The following is an 18,383-nucleotide window of genomic DNA, read 5'->3' as shown; positions in this document are numbered from 1 at the left end:
AAGGGAAGAAGAAAAGTTATTGTTGACGGTCCTTGTGCAGATCGTCTCGGCACAGGAGTCAGGCACCTTAAAGGGAGAAGCACTGACCCTTGAGTGTTAGCAGAGGGTAACCCCGTGCACACTCCCGAGAAAGAGGAGGGCGTGTTCCCGGTTTACAGGCAGCAGAAGGGAGATGGGAAGGAGAGACCTCACCAAGAGGGGCTGTGAAACTAGTGTGGCTAACATCAGATTATGACTGAATGTTATTGTAAAAAAAGACACTTTGTTGAGAAGCCCTCTGACCCGTTCTGGCTCTTGCTGTTCTGAACTTTTCACTCACTGCCTATTAATTAATTTACAGCCAACAAAGAATGAGGTTGTCCTGGATCTTTGGCCAAACAATGTACCCACAAACAGGGCCAAGACATGTGGAGCCTTGGTAAGAAGTTTTGGTCTTATCCTAAGAGTGATGAGGGGTCATGAGGGATTTAGACAGGGGTGACGTCATTAGGCCTGGGCTTCAAAAGCAAGTGGAGAGAGGAGAGGCTGTGGAAATCGCCAGCAATGATCTGCTCCTGGGGAACCAGGAGTCGCCACACTGCTCCTTGGTGACTCACTGCAGTCCCAGGCTTGCAACACACCCTCTCCTGCTCTCCTCCTTCCCAGTGGCATTTCAGAAATTCTCGGGAATTTCCCACAGCAATCCAACTTTTCCTTCAATAACCAGCACATCAATTGCTAAAAGGCCTCCACTCTCCAGCCAAGCTGTGGGAAACACTCAGGGAAAGGAACTTTGAGGGGGAGAGTAGGTCAGGCAGGGTGCTGCTGGGCTCCAGGAGAAAATAAAGAACAGCCTTGTTTGGGGTAAGGTGGGTTACACAACAGTTTCAATGTGGCCAAGGGCCTGGACTGAAGTACACAGGCTCCCGGAAAATCCGGTAACTGCTGGCTAGAAAAGCTGGGGAGGGCTTGCTGCAGAAGGCAAGAGAGGCGAGGTCTTTGGAAATGAGGCTGAGCCGCTGGGGGCCCCCAAGTCATCACCCTGATGGCTTTTCAGCTGGCAGGTGATCCATGAAGACCTGGCACAAGTTTTCAAAACTCATTAGGCTTTCTCAATCCCCCTCTGGGGCCCGCAGTGCTCCTCCCTACCACTTCCTAGGCTGGCAGTTCCTTCACTGACAGTTCCCATAAATGGGATGGTTTGGGGCACAGGGGAGTGGAGTGGGACAGGTATAAAAGGAAGTGCGAGGCCAGGGAGGAGGCTCAGCTAGGCAGCTGGGCACCAGGAGCACAGGAAGAGGCCGGACCCTGCCCCTCTCTGCTGCCGCAGGATGGGTCTGAGGGTGGCTCAGACAGGTCTCTGGGCTGGCCACGGGTCTGGGTTGTGGGTGTTCAGGCTGAAGGGCCCAGACAGCCCACAGAGCCACTGCACAGTGGGGTCTGTACCTGCTGGGGGAGGGGCAGAACGGAGTGGAGGGAGAGGAAGCAGAGCCAGGGGAGGGGCAGGGGAAGGGGGGGGGTCGCTGGCCATTATCGCCCGACTGCCTGTGGGGGGCCAGATGCACTGGCAAGGGTCTGACCCTGGGTTCTCCCACAGGCTTTGTGGCCCTGCTGATGCTTCAGAGCTGTAAGTAACCCCTCTGAGTCCTGGAGGCGGGTGTGGGGAGGGGTGTGGGGAGGAAGTGTTGGCAGAGGGGAGCACTTCTCCAGTTTCTTCTGTGATTCAGGTGGCTCAGAAGTAGTAACACTTGTTAAACTGAGATGATAAGTATTTTGATGTTTCTTTTACTATTCTCTACTTTGCTGTATACATGATCTTTTTCAAGATAAAAATCTTTCAAAGGCTCAGGTTCGGTGAAGGACTCAGTGGCAGTGTGGACAAGCAATGCCCACTGTCCTTTCTGCAGAACCAGGGGGGCAGAAAAGCTCACTCTGCAGCAGGCAGAGTGAGCTAGAGAGAAGAGGAAGAGCTTCCTGGTCCCCTGACATTGTGCCCAGCTTGGGGGACCTGGGCACTGCTGTCCTGGGGGGGTCCTGAGTCAGGGACACTCCCTCAGAAGGGCAGAGAAGAGGCGACCAGAGCTGCTCAGGTCAAGGACCCACTGTGGGTCCTGCCAGGTCCCACCCTGAGGCCAGGGTCTCTGACAAGGGCTGTCATGGGCTGATGCCTCCTCTCCTTCAAAGCCTCCAGGAAGCCTTCCTTGCTGCAGTGAGTCCCATTTCATTCTTCATCAGCAGGGGAACTCCCGGGCACCTGGGCTGACCCCTTTTCTTTAGAATTCTACCTTTGTTCACAACTCTGCCCGGTGCAGCTGAGCTCAGGGCTCAGCAAGAGAGAGGGTCCCTGGGGGAATCCTGGCCCAGGTCCTGCCTGACTTCTCCCGCAGGTGCTGCATACAAACTGGTCTGCTACTACACCAGCTGGTCCCAGTATCGAGAGGGGGCCGGTAGCTGCTTCCCAGATGCCATTGATCCCTTCCTCTGCACCCACATCATCTACAGCTTTGCCAATATCAGCAACAATGAGATTGACACCTGGGAGTGGAACGATGTGACGCTATATGACACGTTGAACACACTCAAGAACAGGTTGGGCCACAGGCTGGCCAGGGCAGGAGGAAGATGAAGGTTGGCCAGCTGGTCGCCAGGCAGGGCACCTCTACTCAAGAGTATGGGCAATGACCCCTAGCACCTGCCTCTGGGTAGAGAATCGGAGGCCTTAGCTTAAGTGGGAGGAGGTGACGAGGGCAGGTGCTGGGCAGTATTTGGGGTGATGATGGAGGCCACAGGAGAAAGGGGCACACCTGAGATCTGGGAAGGAGAAGTCCTCCCCTGTCTCTCCAGGGGCCATGGAAACTGCTCACTACTCTATTTTTTCAGATTCTGGCTACCCTGCTTGGCAAGGGAGTGGGACAAAAATAGGCAACATACCTTAGTCTTAGAAACCGAATCTCAGGGCTGGAAGGGCCTTAGGGGCCCAAGCTGGGGCCTCCCAGTGCCACAGAACCTTACTCCACCCTGCCCCTGCTCCCTATGTCCCTCAGGAACCCCGACCTGAAGACCCTCTTGTCTGTTGGAGGATGGAGCTTTGGTTCCGAAAGGTAGGACCCGCTCCCTAGACGCTGGCGGAATAGGAGTGAGGAGACACCGATGTCCCCTCGCCCACAGTCTGGGGTCACAGGGTTAGGCACAGGGGGCAGAAATGGTCATCAGGGGCCCAAACAAGAAAGTGGCGCTCACAGAGCAAGAGAGACTTGCCAAGAGTCACACAGCAGCTGACAGTGGATATTCTCATTCCTCTGTCTCAGACCTGACAGCAAAGGACTTATGGGGGTCCTGTCCTGGGGCTGGACAGAAGGGGATAGAAAGGATGGGAAACTGGGGGTGGAGACCCTGGAGGATGTCCTGGAGCGGGTAGAGTTGGAGCAGGGCTTACAGAGGAGTGGGGCATGGCCATAACAGCTCCCATTTGCTGAGTGGTTCTAAGTGTCAGGCACCCTTTCCAGCCACTGTCACATGTAATCCTCACAGCAGCACTGAGATATTATATTTATCCCCATTTTACAGATGAGATAACTGAGACCCAGGTTATAACCTGTGCAGGGTGGCTTGGCTAGTAGGTGAGCTAAGCACGCTTCTGGGGTGATTTCATTCCTAGATTTTCCAAAATAGCCTCAGACACCCAGAGTCGCAGGACTTTCATCAAGTCAGTGGCACCGTTCCTGCGGACCCATGGCTTTGACGGGCTGGACCTTGCCTGGCTTTACCCTGGACGAAGGGACAAGAAGCATCTCACCACTCTGGTCAAGGTGCTGGTCGAGTCAGGGACAGGGGCAGGGAGGTGGGCCGGCACCACCAGGTTGGACAGGAGTAACTGAGTGCTGATGGCATCGGGTGGGGTGGAGGCGAGATGAGTCTGAACAGTTTCTTAGAAGGATGGGTGAACCCGAGGACAGGACCACTGATGTGCCACCTGTCATTCCACTGAGCCCCAGTCAGGCTGGGGTCCCAGCAGGGGGAGGCCAGCAAGGTGCTCAGAGCCTAGACTTCCTCTGGGGGGCCCCCTCTCCCATTGCCAGGATCCCTTTCACTTGCCTTCCTCTCTCCCACCCAGGAAATGAAGGCTGAGTTTGCAAAGGAAGCCACGAAGGAAACAGAGTCTCTGCTCCTCAGCGCTGCGGTGTCCGCAGGGAAGGTGGCCCTAGACAGAGGCTACGACATCTTCCAGCTAGCCCAGTGAGTCCCTGCCCACACTGCCCTCCACGGAGACTCAGAGGATACAGGATAGTGACCTTAAGGAAGCCACAATCCATCTCTGTGCCTCAAGCTCCCCATATGCCAATGGCCATAACAGTCCACATCCTTCCTTCCTCACTGGGGTGTCGTACTGACCAGTGGAGAGAGTTGCTATGAAGGCATTTGTGGAAAGGAAGTAGGAAACGCTGCACAAACCAGCCAGCCACAACGGGGCACTTTCTGCACGCTGGGCCAGGCAGAGTGCTTGCCTCTGGGGAGGCTTTTCCTTTCCCAGCGGCCAGGGCACCCTGTAGATGCTCCACATGCAGGCGGTTCCCTCTGCTCCTCAGCCTGCCCTGGGTGAGCAGGAGCAGCCCGCGGCCAAGCGGCCTGATGGCAGGTGGAGCCAAGGCATGGGTCTCAGGAACCTGGGGGTAAAGGGCAAGGGCTTGGCTATGACTTCAGAATCCTCTACAGTTTGGGGGAGGTGGAGACTCAGAGCTTAAATTGACCATTTAGAGGGTAGGACTGAGGTAGCCCTCAAGCATTTGCCCCCAACACCTGAAGGTCAGGTTCATGAGTCTTCCTGCAGCCCCTCACCTCTGTGTGTGGTTGCAGGTCTGGGTGCCCTTTGTCCTGCTGTTTGCTCACAAGCTGTCTGTGGATGACTCTTTTAATCTGCTCTCAGCACAATGAATGTGTGGAGATGGAGATGGAGGGGTCTCACAGCTTGGACTGATGGTCACTGGGCAAGACTGGGCTTTGGGTGGGTGCTCAATCTCTCAGCTACCTGACTGCCCCGCTCACATCCTGCAGGGCTAGTGGTCATGAGGCCAAGAGCTTTTCTAATTCCTACCTCGCCCTCCGTCCCTTCTTCCACAGGCACCTAGACTTCATCAGCCTCATGACATATGACTTTCATGGAGCCTGGCGCCAGACCACGGGACATCACAGCCCCCTGTTCCGTGGCCAGGAGGTCGCAAGTGCTGACAGGTTCAGCAATGCTGTGAGTGAGGGAAGGAGGGAGGGAGGGAGGGAGGGAGGGAGGGAGGGAGGGAGGGAGGGAGGGAGGGAGGGAGGGAGGGAGGGAGGGAGGGAGGGAGCCGCCCAGCCTCACACTCCACCCTCCATTCCTCAGTCATCCTTCAAGGCAGGGGTTATGGGCCTACATCACAGATGAGGAAACTGAAGCCCAGGGTCCACGCATTCCCAGAGATCTGGGAAGAGAGGAGGCCACCCCTCTGTAAAGGAACCAGACCTCTCCTGACAGGTCACAGAGGAGGCCGTGCAGGCAGAGGGTGGACAGGAGGGTGGCTGGGCCGAGGACTAGACCTGCCACTTGCTCCTGTGGAACCTGAGCCAGCCAGCCCCTCCCCCCCCCCGATTTCTGCAACTGCCAAGCCGTGACATGCCTTACTGCGCTCAGGAGGGTTTTTTGAGAGTGAAACTATGCAGTGCACTACACTGAGGTTACAGTTCCTGGAAGGAAGGGGAATTCCAGGTACGTGTAAGGACTGTCCCCTTCCCAAGGCTAACTGCTCCACTGTTCCCACCTGTCCCCACCCAGGACTACGCTGTGGGCTACATGCTAAGGCTGGGAGTCCCGGCCGAGAAGCTGCTGATGGGCATTCCCACCTTTGGGAGGGGCTTCACCCTGGCCTCTTCTGAGACAGGTGTGGGAGCTCCCTGCTCAGGACCAGGGATACCAGGCCAGTTCACCAAGGAGGAAGGGATCCTCGCTTACTATGAGGTATGACTCAGGAAGAAGATCATCTACTGGGGAAGATGGGCCTCCCACGCCTTTATGCTCTTTCAGGAATAACAATAATGTTCCAAGGGACTAGCACCCTAGGATGAAGGGGAGGTAAGGTATCCTCAGTCTGCCTCTGGCCAACAGTCCTAAGGTACTTTGGTTTCTTGCCAGCTTCTATTGCTTCAAGCAGCCTGGGACCACACAACTCAGGAACATTTGGCTTTGTTTTACATAAGCTTGCAGGAAGCACACAGTTGGGGGCACATGTAACCTGCAGGGCTGAAAAAAGCTTGAGGAGTTGCCCCCCCTCCCATGACTTGCAGTCCCAGCACAGCTCCCTCACTACCCTGCCCTATTCTCTGCTCAGATCTGTGACTTTCTTCGTGGAGCTACAGTGCACAGACTCCTGGACCAGCAGGTCCCCTATGCCACCAAGGGCAACCAGTGGGTGGGGTACGATGACCAGGAGAGTGTCAAAAACAAGGTAGGTCTCCCAGGCCATGCCCCAAGATGAAGAGGGAGAGGATAACCTGCTCCAGGTATCCCCAGGGGTCCTCACCTGGGGGGCCCAAGAGAGCAGGTCACCCCCCCACCCCACATACACACATCTGGGAGGGTAACCCAGCCCTGCCACCTCTGGGCCTTCCCTTCCAGGTGCAGTACCTGAGAAACAGGCAGCTGGGTGGAGCCATGGTATGGGCCCTGGACTTGGATGACTTCCGCGGCACCTTCTGTGGTCGGAATCTGCACTTCCCTCTCACAGGCGCCATCAGGGACGCCCTTGCTTCGGCTTAGCTCTCTGTGCTGCGCATGCTGGGCCAGGGTGCCCTTCGCCCTGTGGTCTTGCTGCTCTGGAGCTTAGCCACTTGCCCTGCTGGACCTCAGTCTCCTTCCCTGGGGCCCATGCAGAGGCCACGGGTCTGAGCCCTGAGCTCAGCTATGTGGACATGCAGGTGGGGTTGTGGGGGAGCAGTGAGGGCTGGGGATCCACATAGTGTCAGACACAGTACAGCACACATGGATGGTGAGTGAAAATGCCCAGCTCCCTTCCCCGAGCCTCCTTGTCAGAGGACACCACGGGCAAGCTCCTCTACCCCGTAACGGAGTCGTATAGAAAGCAGTGACCACACGAAGCACATGCTCTGCGCAGCGCGGCCTCCAACCCGCACCCAGGAATGTCCTCATGCCTCCCTCCCGATTCCACAGCTGCTCAATAAAACACCCGAGCCTTAGAGCCTTGGCGCTTGCTTGTTTGTCTCTGAGGCCCCACTGGGCTCACCTCTCCCGTCTCTCCTGGGTTCCTCTTTCCCAGGCTGGGGACCCTGAGCTGGCAGAAGGGAAGGACAGCCTGGCCACGGCTAGGACCCTGCGAATCCCCAAAGGAGGCCAGCCTCCTCAAATTTGCCTGCCTTGGGCTTCACCCGAGAGGGCTGACAGCGTCCAGATATAGTCACTGTCACCAGACCTCCTGACTCAGCTCCTTGTTGGGAGAATTCTTTTGTGTTTCTGGAAGGTTAGCAGGAAGGAGAAGGAGGCAAGCCCTTTAATCCTAACCCTTCATCTACTGGGGAGGGAGTGTAGGAGCCAACAGGGCCAGGGGCTAGAAAGGAGACACCCATGTTGCATCACACACCCTCCCTTCGTCCCAGATCTGGAGTCTCTGTGGGCACTGGAGGCCTGGCCTTCCAGCCTGCCTGTTGTCTTCCCATTCCCAGAGAACTCACTGCCACAGAGCAGCCCTTCCCATCGCCACATCAGCCCCCTGTCCCCCTCATCTCTCTCCTAGGACACGCTCAGCCCTCAACCCACCAGGGCTCCTCAGCACAGGCTGGCCTGGGTCATGTGGATGGGATGAGTGGGATGGCATGCTTTGTATCCAAAGAAAGTCCAGATGCACATCCCAAAGCCCTAGGAAATTCATTCGTGGAGTCTCTGACGTTTGGACCCTGTGACTTGTCCTAATGGTTTATGACACTAGTTTGAGGTGTAGGGAAGGAAATACCTATTGGCTGCCCTGAAATCTGAACCAGCTGGAGCTGGGCAGATGCAACTGGCCCCAAGGTCACAGCCCAGCTAAAGGCAAAGAATACGGGGACCTGGCCAGAACCTCAGGGGTACGTGACATTTCACCGCTGGCCAGTGGGGCCAAGCATTCCCTGATCTCTGACTACTGCACACTACACCACACAAGGGTCTTTGAAAGGAAGGTGGGGCGAGCCCTCCATGGCAGCCACCCCCTCCACCCCACTCCCTTGGGGCCACCCTTCCCCCAACTGGGACATACTCGGCAGGGGTGACTCAGGGTCCTGCAGTTAGTCACATTCACTTATAGCTGCAGACTCAGCGTAAGGGATGGGGATCTGGTCTCCAGGGCCCACCTCCTGCCCGGCAGGACACTGAGTCACTTGGCACAGGCTATGGGCACTGAGGCAAGGCTCTGCACACCTCTCCCCAACAAGGGCAGCCAAGGGTGAAAGGCAGCCACATTCCCGCGTCCCGCCCCAGGGAGGGAAGAGGCTGCCTGCAGCTAAGGACCCTAAATAAATTATATGTGTGTTTATTCTTAAATTGTGGGATATACCATAGATGCCAAAGCACACATAAAATGCGTTTTTTAATTTAAAGAATTGCTATATAGTGAAAACTTGTGTAACCACCACCCAGGACAGGAAATGTGACCTCATTAATGTTCCTCAAACTCCACCCAGAGGCAACCTCCATCCTGGCTTCCTCTGTGGTCTCACCACTGGGAGATGCCCCTGGAAGCAGGGAGCTTGCTGTTGTCTGAGCTTGCATTTAATGTAGATGGGTAACACCATTTCTGCTTCATAGGTGTACACACTCCACGGTTATCCAGCATCCCACTGTTGAGGGATAGCTCTTTCCCCCAGGTTTTGGCTATTGCAAATAGTCCTTGGGGGTGTTTTCAGGCATGTCTGTCTCCTGTGCACCTGTGTGAGAGCCTCGGGGTGTCACCACTGGGTCATGAGTGTGCACATTTCGCATGATACCAGATCCCGTCCCAATTGTTCCAAAGGGATTCCTCCCACCCACAGTCCCAGGAACGATGAGCACTCCTGTTGTCTCCCTTCTCCCTGACACAGTGTTTCCCAGGTTATTAAATGGTCACCAGTCTGAGCATTTCAGTGGATGAATGAATCAATGGCTAGAAATTTGTACCTGCCTCATTTCCTCCACTGCAAATGCCCAGGCCAGGCCCTGCTTTGAAGAGTCTAGAGGTTTCAGAGTGCTGGCTCCCTCCAGAGTCTCTTCCACATCTGCCTTACTGACTTTATCCCATCCCAGAGGCCAGGGTCTGTCATTGTGTGCTCCGTAACAAGCGGGGTAGCAGAGGCCCCAAAAGGTTCTTGCCAGAATTCCCAAGAGAGGCAGTAACCAAGGGCCCTAGACCCCCTCCCTGGGATCCCATTGCTGGAAGACCTTCCTCAGCCCCACCTTGGCATCCCAATTCCCTCCCTCTCTAGGTCCCTCAACCTCTTACAGCACAAGGGAGACCCCCTCCCCAGGGAATGTGAAGACCAGGGGCAAAGCTACCCAGGGAAGGCTATTTCAGGCTGTCTGGGCCCCAGCCCCAGGCTCAGGAGCCCTGGGCACACGTGACCCCCTGGAGGCCAACGCGGCCTGATCTGGGTTCATCCTCTAGATGGAAGCTCTCGTTCCCACTGCCCTGACCCCTGGCACAGGCTACTGGCAATGTCCTATCTCACCCATTTGTGCCTTCCTCCCATCTGGGCACCAGCACCCTGGCTGCTGAGAGCCAACCAGGCTGATGGACGACACAGTGCACTCCTCAAGGGACCCTTCGGTTCCTCCCCCAGAGCTATTCCTGGCCCAGGCGCCTCCCCACCCCCTGTCCCCCCCACCTGACCTGACCCCACAGCTGGGAATCATTTGGCTGGGGGTGGGGCAGCCCCTGCCTATATAAGCCTGGACCTAGGTGTCCCAGGCACCCTGGAGGCCCAGACCCTCCACTGCTGACCTCTGCACACTTCAGCCTGACCCCCAGCCAGCCTGGCAATGACAGCGACCTCGCAGGCTGCTGACTATGGTCCGGAGGAGAATGCCTCTGAGTTGGCCAAGGTGCCCACGGAGCCCTCGGAAGGGGTGGCAGCATCTGAGACCAAAGGGGAAGAGCAGGCTCCCGTGGCAATCCCTGAGGCACCTGCCCCCACAGCCTCGGAGGCCCCTGACCATGGTCCCGAGGGGAATGCTGCTGAGTTGACCAAGGTGCCCACAGAGCCCGCGGAAGGGGTGGCAGCATCGGAGATCAAAGGGGAAGAGCAGGCTCCCGTGGCAATCCCTGAGGCACCTGCCCCCGAAGCCACTAAACCTGCACCTCCAAGTGAAGGTGACAAGAGGTGGGGCAGGTGGAGGAGGGAGGCAGGCACGGCTGGAGGACGGGGGACTCGGCCACACGCCTCATCCTCTCCCCTCCTTCTCCCACAGACGTGCCCAGTGCCCCGCTGCTGCTGACCGTAGAGGATGTGAGCGACAGCTCGGTGACTGTGAGCTGGGAGCCTCCGGAGAAGCTAGGGAGTCAGGGGCTCCAGGGCTATGTGCTGGAGTTTCGCAAAGAGGGAGGTGAGCTCTAGGCCAAGCCCTGCATACGCCCAGAGGAGGTGGGCTTGGGGGCCACATGGACAAGCCCCCAGACCCCACTCAATCCAGGGAGACACAGAGGAGGGACTGAAGACGGAGGGTGTCTGAATGTCCTCAGAAAGTGCTTGTCCTCCAGCTCCAGGGAGCCCCTGAGTGACAGACGCTGGGCACTGCTCTGTGAGGGAGGGTTTACATCTCAGGAGACCCTGCAGGGGGAGGGTGAGCAGGAGGCAGAGCAGAGTAGCTGGGGGGTGGAGGGAGAGTTAGAGACAGTGAGGAAAAATGGACAAATTCCTGTTGTCCACTTCCATGGCAGCCAAGCCTGCCTGGCCTCTGCCTCTGACCTGCCTTGCTATGCAACTTAACAAATGTGTCCACACTGAGCTTGAGCTACCCCACCTCTGGCCACCAATCCAGGACTCTAACATCAGGTGTCCTGTCATTTGGAAATGAGAGGTCAGGGAAGAGAGGAAGAGGGAAATAGGCACAGAGAGAGAGGTCAGCATCCCAAGACCTTGGCGAGAAGGGAAGGCCCACTGAGAAGGGTGCCCACGGCTCTGAAGACAGAGCCTCACATCCTCTCCTTTCCCCCAGCCTCGGAGTGGGTGCCCGTGAGTGCCCGGCCCATGATGGTGACCCAGCAGACGGTGCGGAACCTGACCGTGGGAGACAAGTTCTTTCTGCGCGTGGCTGCTGTGAGCCTTGCAGGGGCCGGCCCGCCCGCTGTGCTGGACCAGCCTGTCCACATCCGAGAGATCATCGGTAAAGCCTTTCACCTCCTGCTCCCAGCCCTCCCCAGGCACCTTGTTTGATGGATGGAGAAACTGAGGCCAATGGGCAGAGCGAACAGGGAGTCATTCCCCACCCCCACCATGCAGGCACAAGCAGCATGCGTCACCATCTTGCCTTGAGAAAGTTCCAAGTGCCTCACTAGCAAGGGACATCTGAAGGCCCAAGAGGACATTTCCCTGAGTGGTCCTCACCCAAGCATTGAGGGAAGGGTTTCCTGACTCCGAAAAATGAAAGCTCAAGCACCCCAGGTGACCTGCCTCAGGGCCCCAGTGCTAAGATCCATTCCATTCTTCCTCCTGTCCACTTTTCCTCCCTCCAGTGGCCATGAATGCTCATTCCTGCCCATTTTCTGCTCATGTCACATGGCCTGGGTTCCATATCTACCAGAGGTTTTGGAACAGAGAAAAGTTGTCCCACCATATCTCGTGGGAGGAAGAGCAGGGCCCTCGAAAGGCCCGAGAAGGTTTCTCCATCCCCAGAGGGCAGCACTGCCCTGGGACCTGGGAGGCCAGCGATGTCCCTTGCTAAGATTTCTATTTGCGGGGTGCATCAGCCTTAAACCTACCCCTGCCCCCTGCCAGAGCTGGTCAGGTTTCAGTCTGTTAATGGCAGTGAGTCATTCGTTCTGATCCAAGGTCTCTGGGCACGGCCCAGGGCCCCAGTGAAGAGAGATACAGGCCAGCAGGTGGACTGAGGCCTTCTCAACCTTCTTCCTTGCTCTGTACCTCAGCCCCCAGAGGAGGACACCACAGGTCTGAACAAGGCATCCACAAATAGGGGGTCTAATGGCCACAGGAGGTGTCAGATTTGGATTCAAGAAGATACAGCTCCACTCCAGGGCCTGAGAGATGTGAGACCCACAGGGACAGTAGAATCCTAGGCTGTCACAGCTGGTCCACAGGGTCAGGGACTCTCTGGAGGAGACCCAGCCTCTGGTGGCAATCCCTCCCGGAACCTGTTCCCACACACTCCTGTCTGCCAGGTGGCAGGGAATCTTCTCCATGGTTTTCAAAACCCAAGGATGTTCCCAGCCTTTGAGTCTGGGTGGGACATGGTTGCACCTGGCAGCTGCAGCGTAGACACAAAGACCTCATTGGGAGGGTCCTGGGCCATCCCCTTGGGCCTAGGGAGTTCAGACTCTGAGAGCAGCATGGGCCGGGCCTCTCCCCAGAAGCCCAGCGTTGACAGCCAGACTATGCCCCCACTACTCCGCTAGAATTCCTCTGGCAGCAGAGAAGGGGATTTCCTGGAGAGAAGAGGGGAGAGACTGTGAACAAACAGGGACCAGCCAGCCCTCCTGGTGGGCAGGGCAGGGTGGGGGCCTGTCCAGGTTCCTCGGCTGCTCAGCTGTCCCTCCTTGGCCACCTGCAGCTGCCAAGCATTCCTCCCTGATGCTCCCAGAGCCAAGTGCCCACACAGCTAATCCTTGGAGACACAGTGTTCCTTCTCCCCAGCTCCTCCCTCCGCCCTGTGAGCCAACAACTGTGGCCACCTGTTTGCCTCAGAACCCTCAGTCCCCACCACCACCACCACCCCGCCTACGGAAAAGTGGCGTGGCTGCTGCTGCTTCCCTTGGAATGCCCAGTGGCTTCAGGGTTTGCACCTGGTTAGGTGACACTCAGGACAGTGGTGTCCTATCCTAGCATGGGACTAAAGTCAGATTTCAGGAAGGCCTTTCCAGCTGTGAGACTGAAAGGTGGTGGGAGGGGTGGCAGAGAAAGAAGGGAATTGTCTGTTCTGGAGCATTTAGGAAGGGAAACATCCTAACCCTCTCATGCAACCAGGAGACAGAGCATGGGGCACTTGGGTCTCCCAGGGGCTTCTTGGAAGATCTTGGGCTCGTGTGGGTGGTGGCGCTGGATTAGGAGGCCAAGGCTTTGCCCCCTTTCTGGGAATGCAGGCTGGCAGGTGCAGATGCCCGACATCTGGAGCCCAGGAATCTAGGGCTGCAGGCAAGTCACAGCCTGGCAGAGCCTGAGAGCCTAGGGAATGCCAGATGCTTCTCTGTTCACGCTTTGGAGGCCCTGCCTTCCTGGGGCCTCCTGGCTTAGTTCCCCAAGGGCTTTAGGGGGTTTGGGGCTCTGGATTTCAGGAGCAAGCTTAGTTCATCCCATAAGGAGAGGGCCCCAGAACACAGCCAGGAGCCCTCCTGCCCAGCCAGCAGCCCTCCCCAATCAACAACCCCGCTGCTGTGCTGAGCTGACTTTTGCTTTGAGGCAGAGGCCCCCAAGATCCGTGTGCCCCGCCACCTCCGTCAGACCTACCTTCGCCAGGTGGGAGAGATGGTCAACCTGCAAATTCCCTTCCAGGTGTGTGTGGAAATCAGGTACAAGCTCGGGTGGAAGTCAGGGCCCCATCTGAGGTGGTCAGAAGAGCCCAGGAAATGTCAGGATTCCTGTGGGGCTCTGCCTGGGACCCACCTGGATGGTCCCGCCACATTCTCCAACCTGTGGATGGGGCAGCTCATCTCAGGGCTCAATGGACAACTGCAGGGTGAGGGTCTGGGCAGCAACTGTGGCTCCAGCCTTTGCTGCCCCCCCCCGGGAGGGGCTGGTGGGGGTGACTCCCTGGACACAGCTCTGGAGACCCCAGAATTAGGGGGCTGTGGGGGGCTGGCCCCTCCTGCACACACCTGAGGGCCCCTCCCTCACAGGGGAATCCCAAGCCTCAGGTCTCGTGGACACACAACGGCCACGCTGTGGACAGCCAGAGAGTGAGCGTGCGCACTGGGGACCAGGACACCATCCTCTTCATCCGCTCCGCCCAGCGCTCAGACTCAGGCCGCTACGAGCTCACCGTGCGGCTGGAAACCTTGGAGGCCCGGGCAGCCATCCACATCCTGGTCATTGGTACGGGGCAGGGGACGCAGGGTGCCTCAACAGGGACCCAGAGACACCACCCACCTCCTACCCCACACTGATGCCCCTGGGGCCAGGCCAGGGGAGTGTGACAGGAGCCAGGTCTCGGGTGTGGGGGTCTGTGGCAAGCCCAGCCCTCTACCTCACTCCCCTTGACACCGGTCCTGCAGAGAAACCTCAACCCCCAAGCAGCATCAGGCTAGTGGAAGTCTGGGGCTGCAATGCTGCCCTCGAATGGACGCCGCCTCAGGACACAGGCAACACAGAGCTTCTGGGCTACACGGTACAGAAGGCAGACAAAAAGACAGAGGTGAGGCCTCCTAGAGCGATCCCTTTCATCTCGGGGCCTCAGGTTCCCCTAAAGACTGCACGGGGGTGTGGGAAGGGCACTCTCTGAGGACCCAGAGAGGTCACCTGAATGGCGCAGAAGCCCCTTCTCCCAGCTGAAAGCCCCTCGAGCCCAACGCTAGACGCTTCCGCCTCCCAGGGGTGTAGCAGTGGCAAGCAGGGAGGGCAAGGGAGGGGTGAGCGCTGAGATGACAGGGCCGGGCCCCTGCAGCAATGGTTTACCGTGCTGGAGCACTACCATCCGACCACCTGCACCATCTCTGACCTCATCGTGGGCAACTCGTACTCCTTCCGGGTCTTTTCTGAAAACCTATGTGGACTCAGTGACTCACCTGCCATCACCAAGGAGCTGGCCCACATCAAGAAGGCAGGTGGGTCTCAGCTTGGACAGAAGGAAGCCAGGCCCAGCAACGCTGAGTCTCTTCCCATCTCCATCTCCAGTTTCCCCTTGGTGTGTAGCTGCCCTCCCTGAGGGCCTCTCATGGATGCCCCTCCACACACAGCTATGCACACACACACATCCATGCACAGCAATGCATACACACGTGCACACACATGCAACCACACAGATATGGATGTGGTGGGCTGATTTAACAAACACATCAGAGCAGTCCCCTGCAAATAAGAAGTGTCCCTTGGGAGAGGGAGACTATTTATTCCAAAGATGCAGTGTGGCTTCTGACATCATAGGGGTCATTGGGTCTCACATGCAGTGTCCCAAAGGAACCAATGTGAGGGCAGCATGGAGCGTGGACTCTGGCAAGTTTGCTGATAGCACAGACCTCCCAACCCTAATATAACTCCGCACAGATGGACAGGAGAGATGCGGGGTGTGACCCTTCACGTCAAACCCAAGCCCTTCCTCCGTCACTCTGCATGCTCCAAGGCCCTCCCCACGCAGAGTCTGTGTGGCCTCTGGAAGGCACACTCTTTTTAACACCAGCCTGAGCTGCACAGACTTAGGAATAAATTTTTGTTTAAAAAAGGAAAGCCAGTTATTTCTCCAAAGATAAACAAAAATAAAATGTAGTCTCTTCAGGCTGCTGGTCTCCACCATCAGGCAAGATCATCTCAACTCTCTGGTTTTCCTGCCCACCCTCTCTGCTCCCCTGGCTGAGCTACCCAGGTCTCAACTCTCCTCTGCCTCTCTAAGACATTCTGGCTCTAAGTTCCCACATACTGGTCATGCCTGGCTGCCCAAGATCCCAGGAGCCTGGGACCCCCAGCAGCGAGCTCTGGAGGGCCCAGGATGAAATGGATTGGCTTCCTCCTCCGGGTGCTAAGACCTTCCTCCAGGCCATCGGCGCTCTACCCAGAGAGCCAGTTGTCAGGGGATCCCCAGATGGAAGCTACAGTGATCATTTTAGGAAAAGGGCTGTGGTCAGTCCTAAGTGGTCTCTTCCTATAACCTCAGCTTTACCCCATTTTCTCCCCTGAACCCAGATATTGTTGCCAAACTTAAAGGGTTTGTTGAGAGAGACTTCTCAGAAGCCCCTTCATTCACCCAGCCCCTGGCTGATCACACCACCACCTCTGGCTACAGCACCCAGCTCTCCTGCAGTGTTCGAGCATCACCCAAGGTGAGGGGCAGGGCCCTGCTGTGCCCTGGGGACCAGGGGGACAAGCAGGGCAGTGGGGCTGGGGAATCTCAGCAGGCATCTCTGCCAAAGCCTGAGGATGGCCTTGGAGAGCCTGGCCCCAGCCCACAACCTTCCCAGCCTCCCTGTGATCATGCTCCCCAGCCCAAGATCATCTGGATGAAAAACAACATGAACATCCAGGGGGACCCCAAATACCGCACCTTCTCTGAACAAGGCGTCTACACCCTGGAGATCCGGAAACCCAGTCCCTTTGATTCTGGGGTCTACACCTGCAAGGCCATCAATGTGCTGGGGGAGGCGTCTGTGGACTGCCGGCTGGAGGTCAAAGGTGAGGGTTTGAGGAGGGTCTCTCCTTAGGGACCTGCCAGCGGGGAGAACAGGAGATGCCACCTCTCCTCCTGCTGGACTAGAGGAAGCTGAGCCCTGAAAGTCAAGGCAGGACAAAAGGGTAGTGAGACTGCAGTCAGGCTGTCAGGACTGTCCACTCTCGGGGGGGGGGCTGAAGAGTCCACCTGGGATGTCGCCTTGAGTTTCTCCAGTTTCTCCACCCCCAACCTGGTCCCCAGAAGACCCCATCCCACCGCCAGCTCTAACCTGTGGGATCTCTTCCAGCCTTAGCCACACACTGAAGAGCACGGAAGGAGGCTGTGATGGAGATGCAGGTAAATGGCTGGGCCTGCTGCCTGCGCTGCATCTGGGGCAGAGGTGGGGGCAGAGGTGGAGAAGGGGAGGTGGTAGTCAGCTCTGGGCACAGGTCTGCAGTCACACACACAGCCCTGGGGGTGCTCCAGACACACGAAGGCAGCTGGCAGGCGGGGCAATGCTGGTGAGGCCGGAGGGCAGTGATTCAGTGGACATTCTAGTCCTGGCTCTGAGTGACCTTAGGCTGCGGTGTCCTCTTGGGCCTGTTTTTTGTCATCAGAAAAGTGGGCCAACACCATGTAACTGCCTTCCCTGCAAGGTGGCTCTGAGGCTCTGGACAGTGAGGAAATGGGCAGAGCTCAGACTTGGGTGAGGAGAGAGGAGCTGCTTTCCCTGTCCCACCTACCTCCTCGGCCCAGCTCTGCCCAACACCAGAGCTCATGAAGCATATTCTCTGCCAGGTGCTGTAGGCCTGAGGGGTCAGGGCCACCAGGCCCAAAATCAAGCTCCATGGATTCTCCAGACCCCCGTTTCCATAGTGACCATTAAAGGCTCTGTTTCCTGGCACCAGCCTCGCCTCCCTCCACCCAAGGCTGGAGCCCAGTACCTTGGAGTGGGCCTAGCAGGCCCCAGGACAGGCTTCCTGGGCACGAGAGCCCTGGAAGATGCCAAGACTGGCATGGCCCCTGCAAAGAGCTGCATGCCAGGCGAGAAGAGGTCAAATAAAGGTGTGTGGTGCTGCAGTCTGGGCCTCTGTCAGTGATCATCTTCGCAATTGGGGACATGCCCTGTCACTGCGAGGGGGGTGTTGAATGTGTCACCACGAGATGATCTCCACATATGACACCATGAGGAAGGTCCAGTGGGCAGGGCCTCAAGGAGTCACGGGAGTTTCCTGATGTGAGATTTTTCAGGATCTTGCTTTCACATTCAGGGCTTGCCACGCCAAGATAATAATTATAAAAATAGACACATCCCTCGCTAGAACCCCCCTTACTACGAAGGCTCCACATCCCCCGCTCCCCACTTCTCACCCTCCCCACTGTGTCCTCTCTGCCAAGGTTGTCTGTCAGATGTGGTGGGTGGCTGCCCATCGGTGTGCTCTCCATGTGGTTCACAGTCTTTTATTAGTCAGGTGCCCCCCCTGGGAGTCAGGGCACAACCCACCTCTGAGAGAGGCAACAGCCTGGAATCAAGGCCTGGAGTCACCATTCACACTCAGGATCCTGCCCCTCCACCTCTCTGCACAAGGGGCTCTGGGCTTGGAAGGGGGTGGATCCTTCCCCAGATACCCTAAATTCCTCAACTCTGCAGCAGAGCCCCAAAGCCCCTGAAGCCCGGGCTAAATGCCAGAGGTACTGAGGGCATTTAAATACCAGTGGGACCTTCCTGCCTACTCTCTAGGGACGGTGGTCTCCTCTGTCCTGCTCCAGGCTGTCATACCTCATCCCTTCTCCACTTCCCTGTCCATCCCCTTGCCAGACAAGCACAATGCTCCCAAGAGTTGACAGGTCTCCATCAGGCCCAGAAGCAGCAGGGATAGACGCTACTTAG

At 57.3% G+C, this 18,383-nt stretch overlaps 2 protein-coding genes across 3 annotated transcripts; both read left to right on the top strand.

The window, feature by feature from the left end:
• Window positions 1-1,310: 1,310 nt before the first annotated feature.
• On the top strand, window positions 1,311-6,988 carry CHI3L1 (chitinase 3 like 1). The gene is made up of 10 exons (XM_016211587.1): window positions 1,311-1,335; window positions 1,577-1,606; window positions 2,367-2,568; window positions 3,024-3,080; window positions 3,638-3,788; window positions 4,094-4,215; window positions 5,098-5,221; window positions 5,783-5,965; window positions 6,336-6,452; window positions 6,623-6,988. Exons 1-10 carry the CDS (start codon window positions 1,311-1,313, stop codon window positions 6,761-6,763), a joined length of 1,152 nt encoding a protein of 383 aa, XP_016067073.1. The 3' UTR covers window positions 6,764-6,988.
• A 2,958-nt stretch (window positions 6,989-9,946) lies between these two features.
• On the top strand, window positions 9,947-16,851 carry MYBPH (myosin binding protein H). 2 transcript variants are annotated; one of them, XM_016211598.2, is made up of 10 exons: window positions 9,947-10,337; window positions 10,436-10,570; window positions 11,183-11,350; window positions 13,601-13,689; window positions 14,034-14,229; window positions 14,409-14,548; window positions 14,798-14,957; window positions 16,030-16,166; window positions 16,329-16,515; window positions 16,800-16,851. In XM_016211598.2, the coding sequence occupies exons 1-10, from the start codon at window positions 10,007-10,009 to the stop codon at window positions 16,814-16,816; spliced, it is 1,560 nt and encodes a 519-aa protein (XP_016067084.2). In that variant the 5' UTR covers window positions 9,947-10,006; the 3' UTR covers window positions 16,817-16,851. The 2 variants fall into 2 exon arrangements, with proteins under 2 accessions (XP_016067084.2, XP_016067083.2); XM_016211597.2 differs by lacking the exon at window positions 16,800-16,851 and having other exon boundaries at window positions 16,329-16,547.
• The last annotated feature ends 1,532 nt before the right edge of the window (window positions 16,852-18,383 follow it).

Source organism: Miniopterus natalensis, chromosome 21, assembly GCF_054644295.1.
Source record: "Miniopterus natalensis isolate mMinNat1 chromosome 21, mMinNat1.hap1, whole genome shotgun sequence".
Classification (NCBI taxonomy): domain Eukaryota; kingdom Metazoa; phylum Chordata; class Mammalia; order Chiroptera; family Miniopteridae; genus Miniopterus; species Miniopterus natalensis.
Note: the sequence above shows the minus strand (reverse complement) of the source record. Positions and strands in the feature narration are given on the sequence as shown.

Bases quoted from the DNA above. Each gene is read 5' to 3' on its own strand.
- CHI3L1 (XM_016211587.1), top strand. From the start codon at position 1,311: ATGGGTCTGAGGGTGGCTCAGACAG. The intron at 5,222-5,782 runs GTGAGTGAGGGA...GTCCCCACCCAG, and splicing joins CTGACAGGTTCAGCAATGCT to GACTACGCTGTGGGCTACAT. The intron at 5,966-6,335 runs GTATGACTCAGG...TTCTCTGCTCAG, and splicing joins GGATCCTCGCTTACTATGAG to ATCTGTGACTTTCTTCGTGG.
- MYBPH (XM_016211597.2), top strand. From the start codon at position 10,007: ATGACAGCGACCTCGCAGGCTGCTGACTATGGTCCGGAGGAGAATGCC. The intron at 10,338-10,435 runs GTGACAAGAGGT...CTTCTCCCACAG, and splicing joins ACCTGCACCTCCAAGTGAAG to ACGTGCCCAGTGCCCCGCTG. The intron at 13,690-14,033 runs GTGTGTGTGGAA...CCTCCCTCACAG, and splicing joins ACCTGCAAATTCCCTTCCAG to GGGAATCCCAAGCCTCAGGT.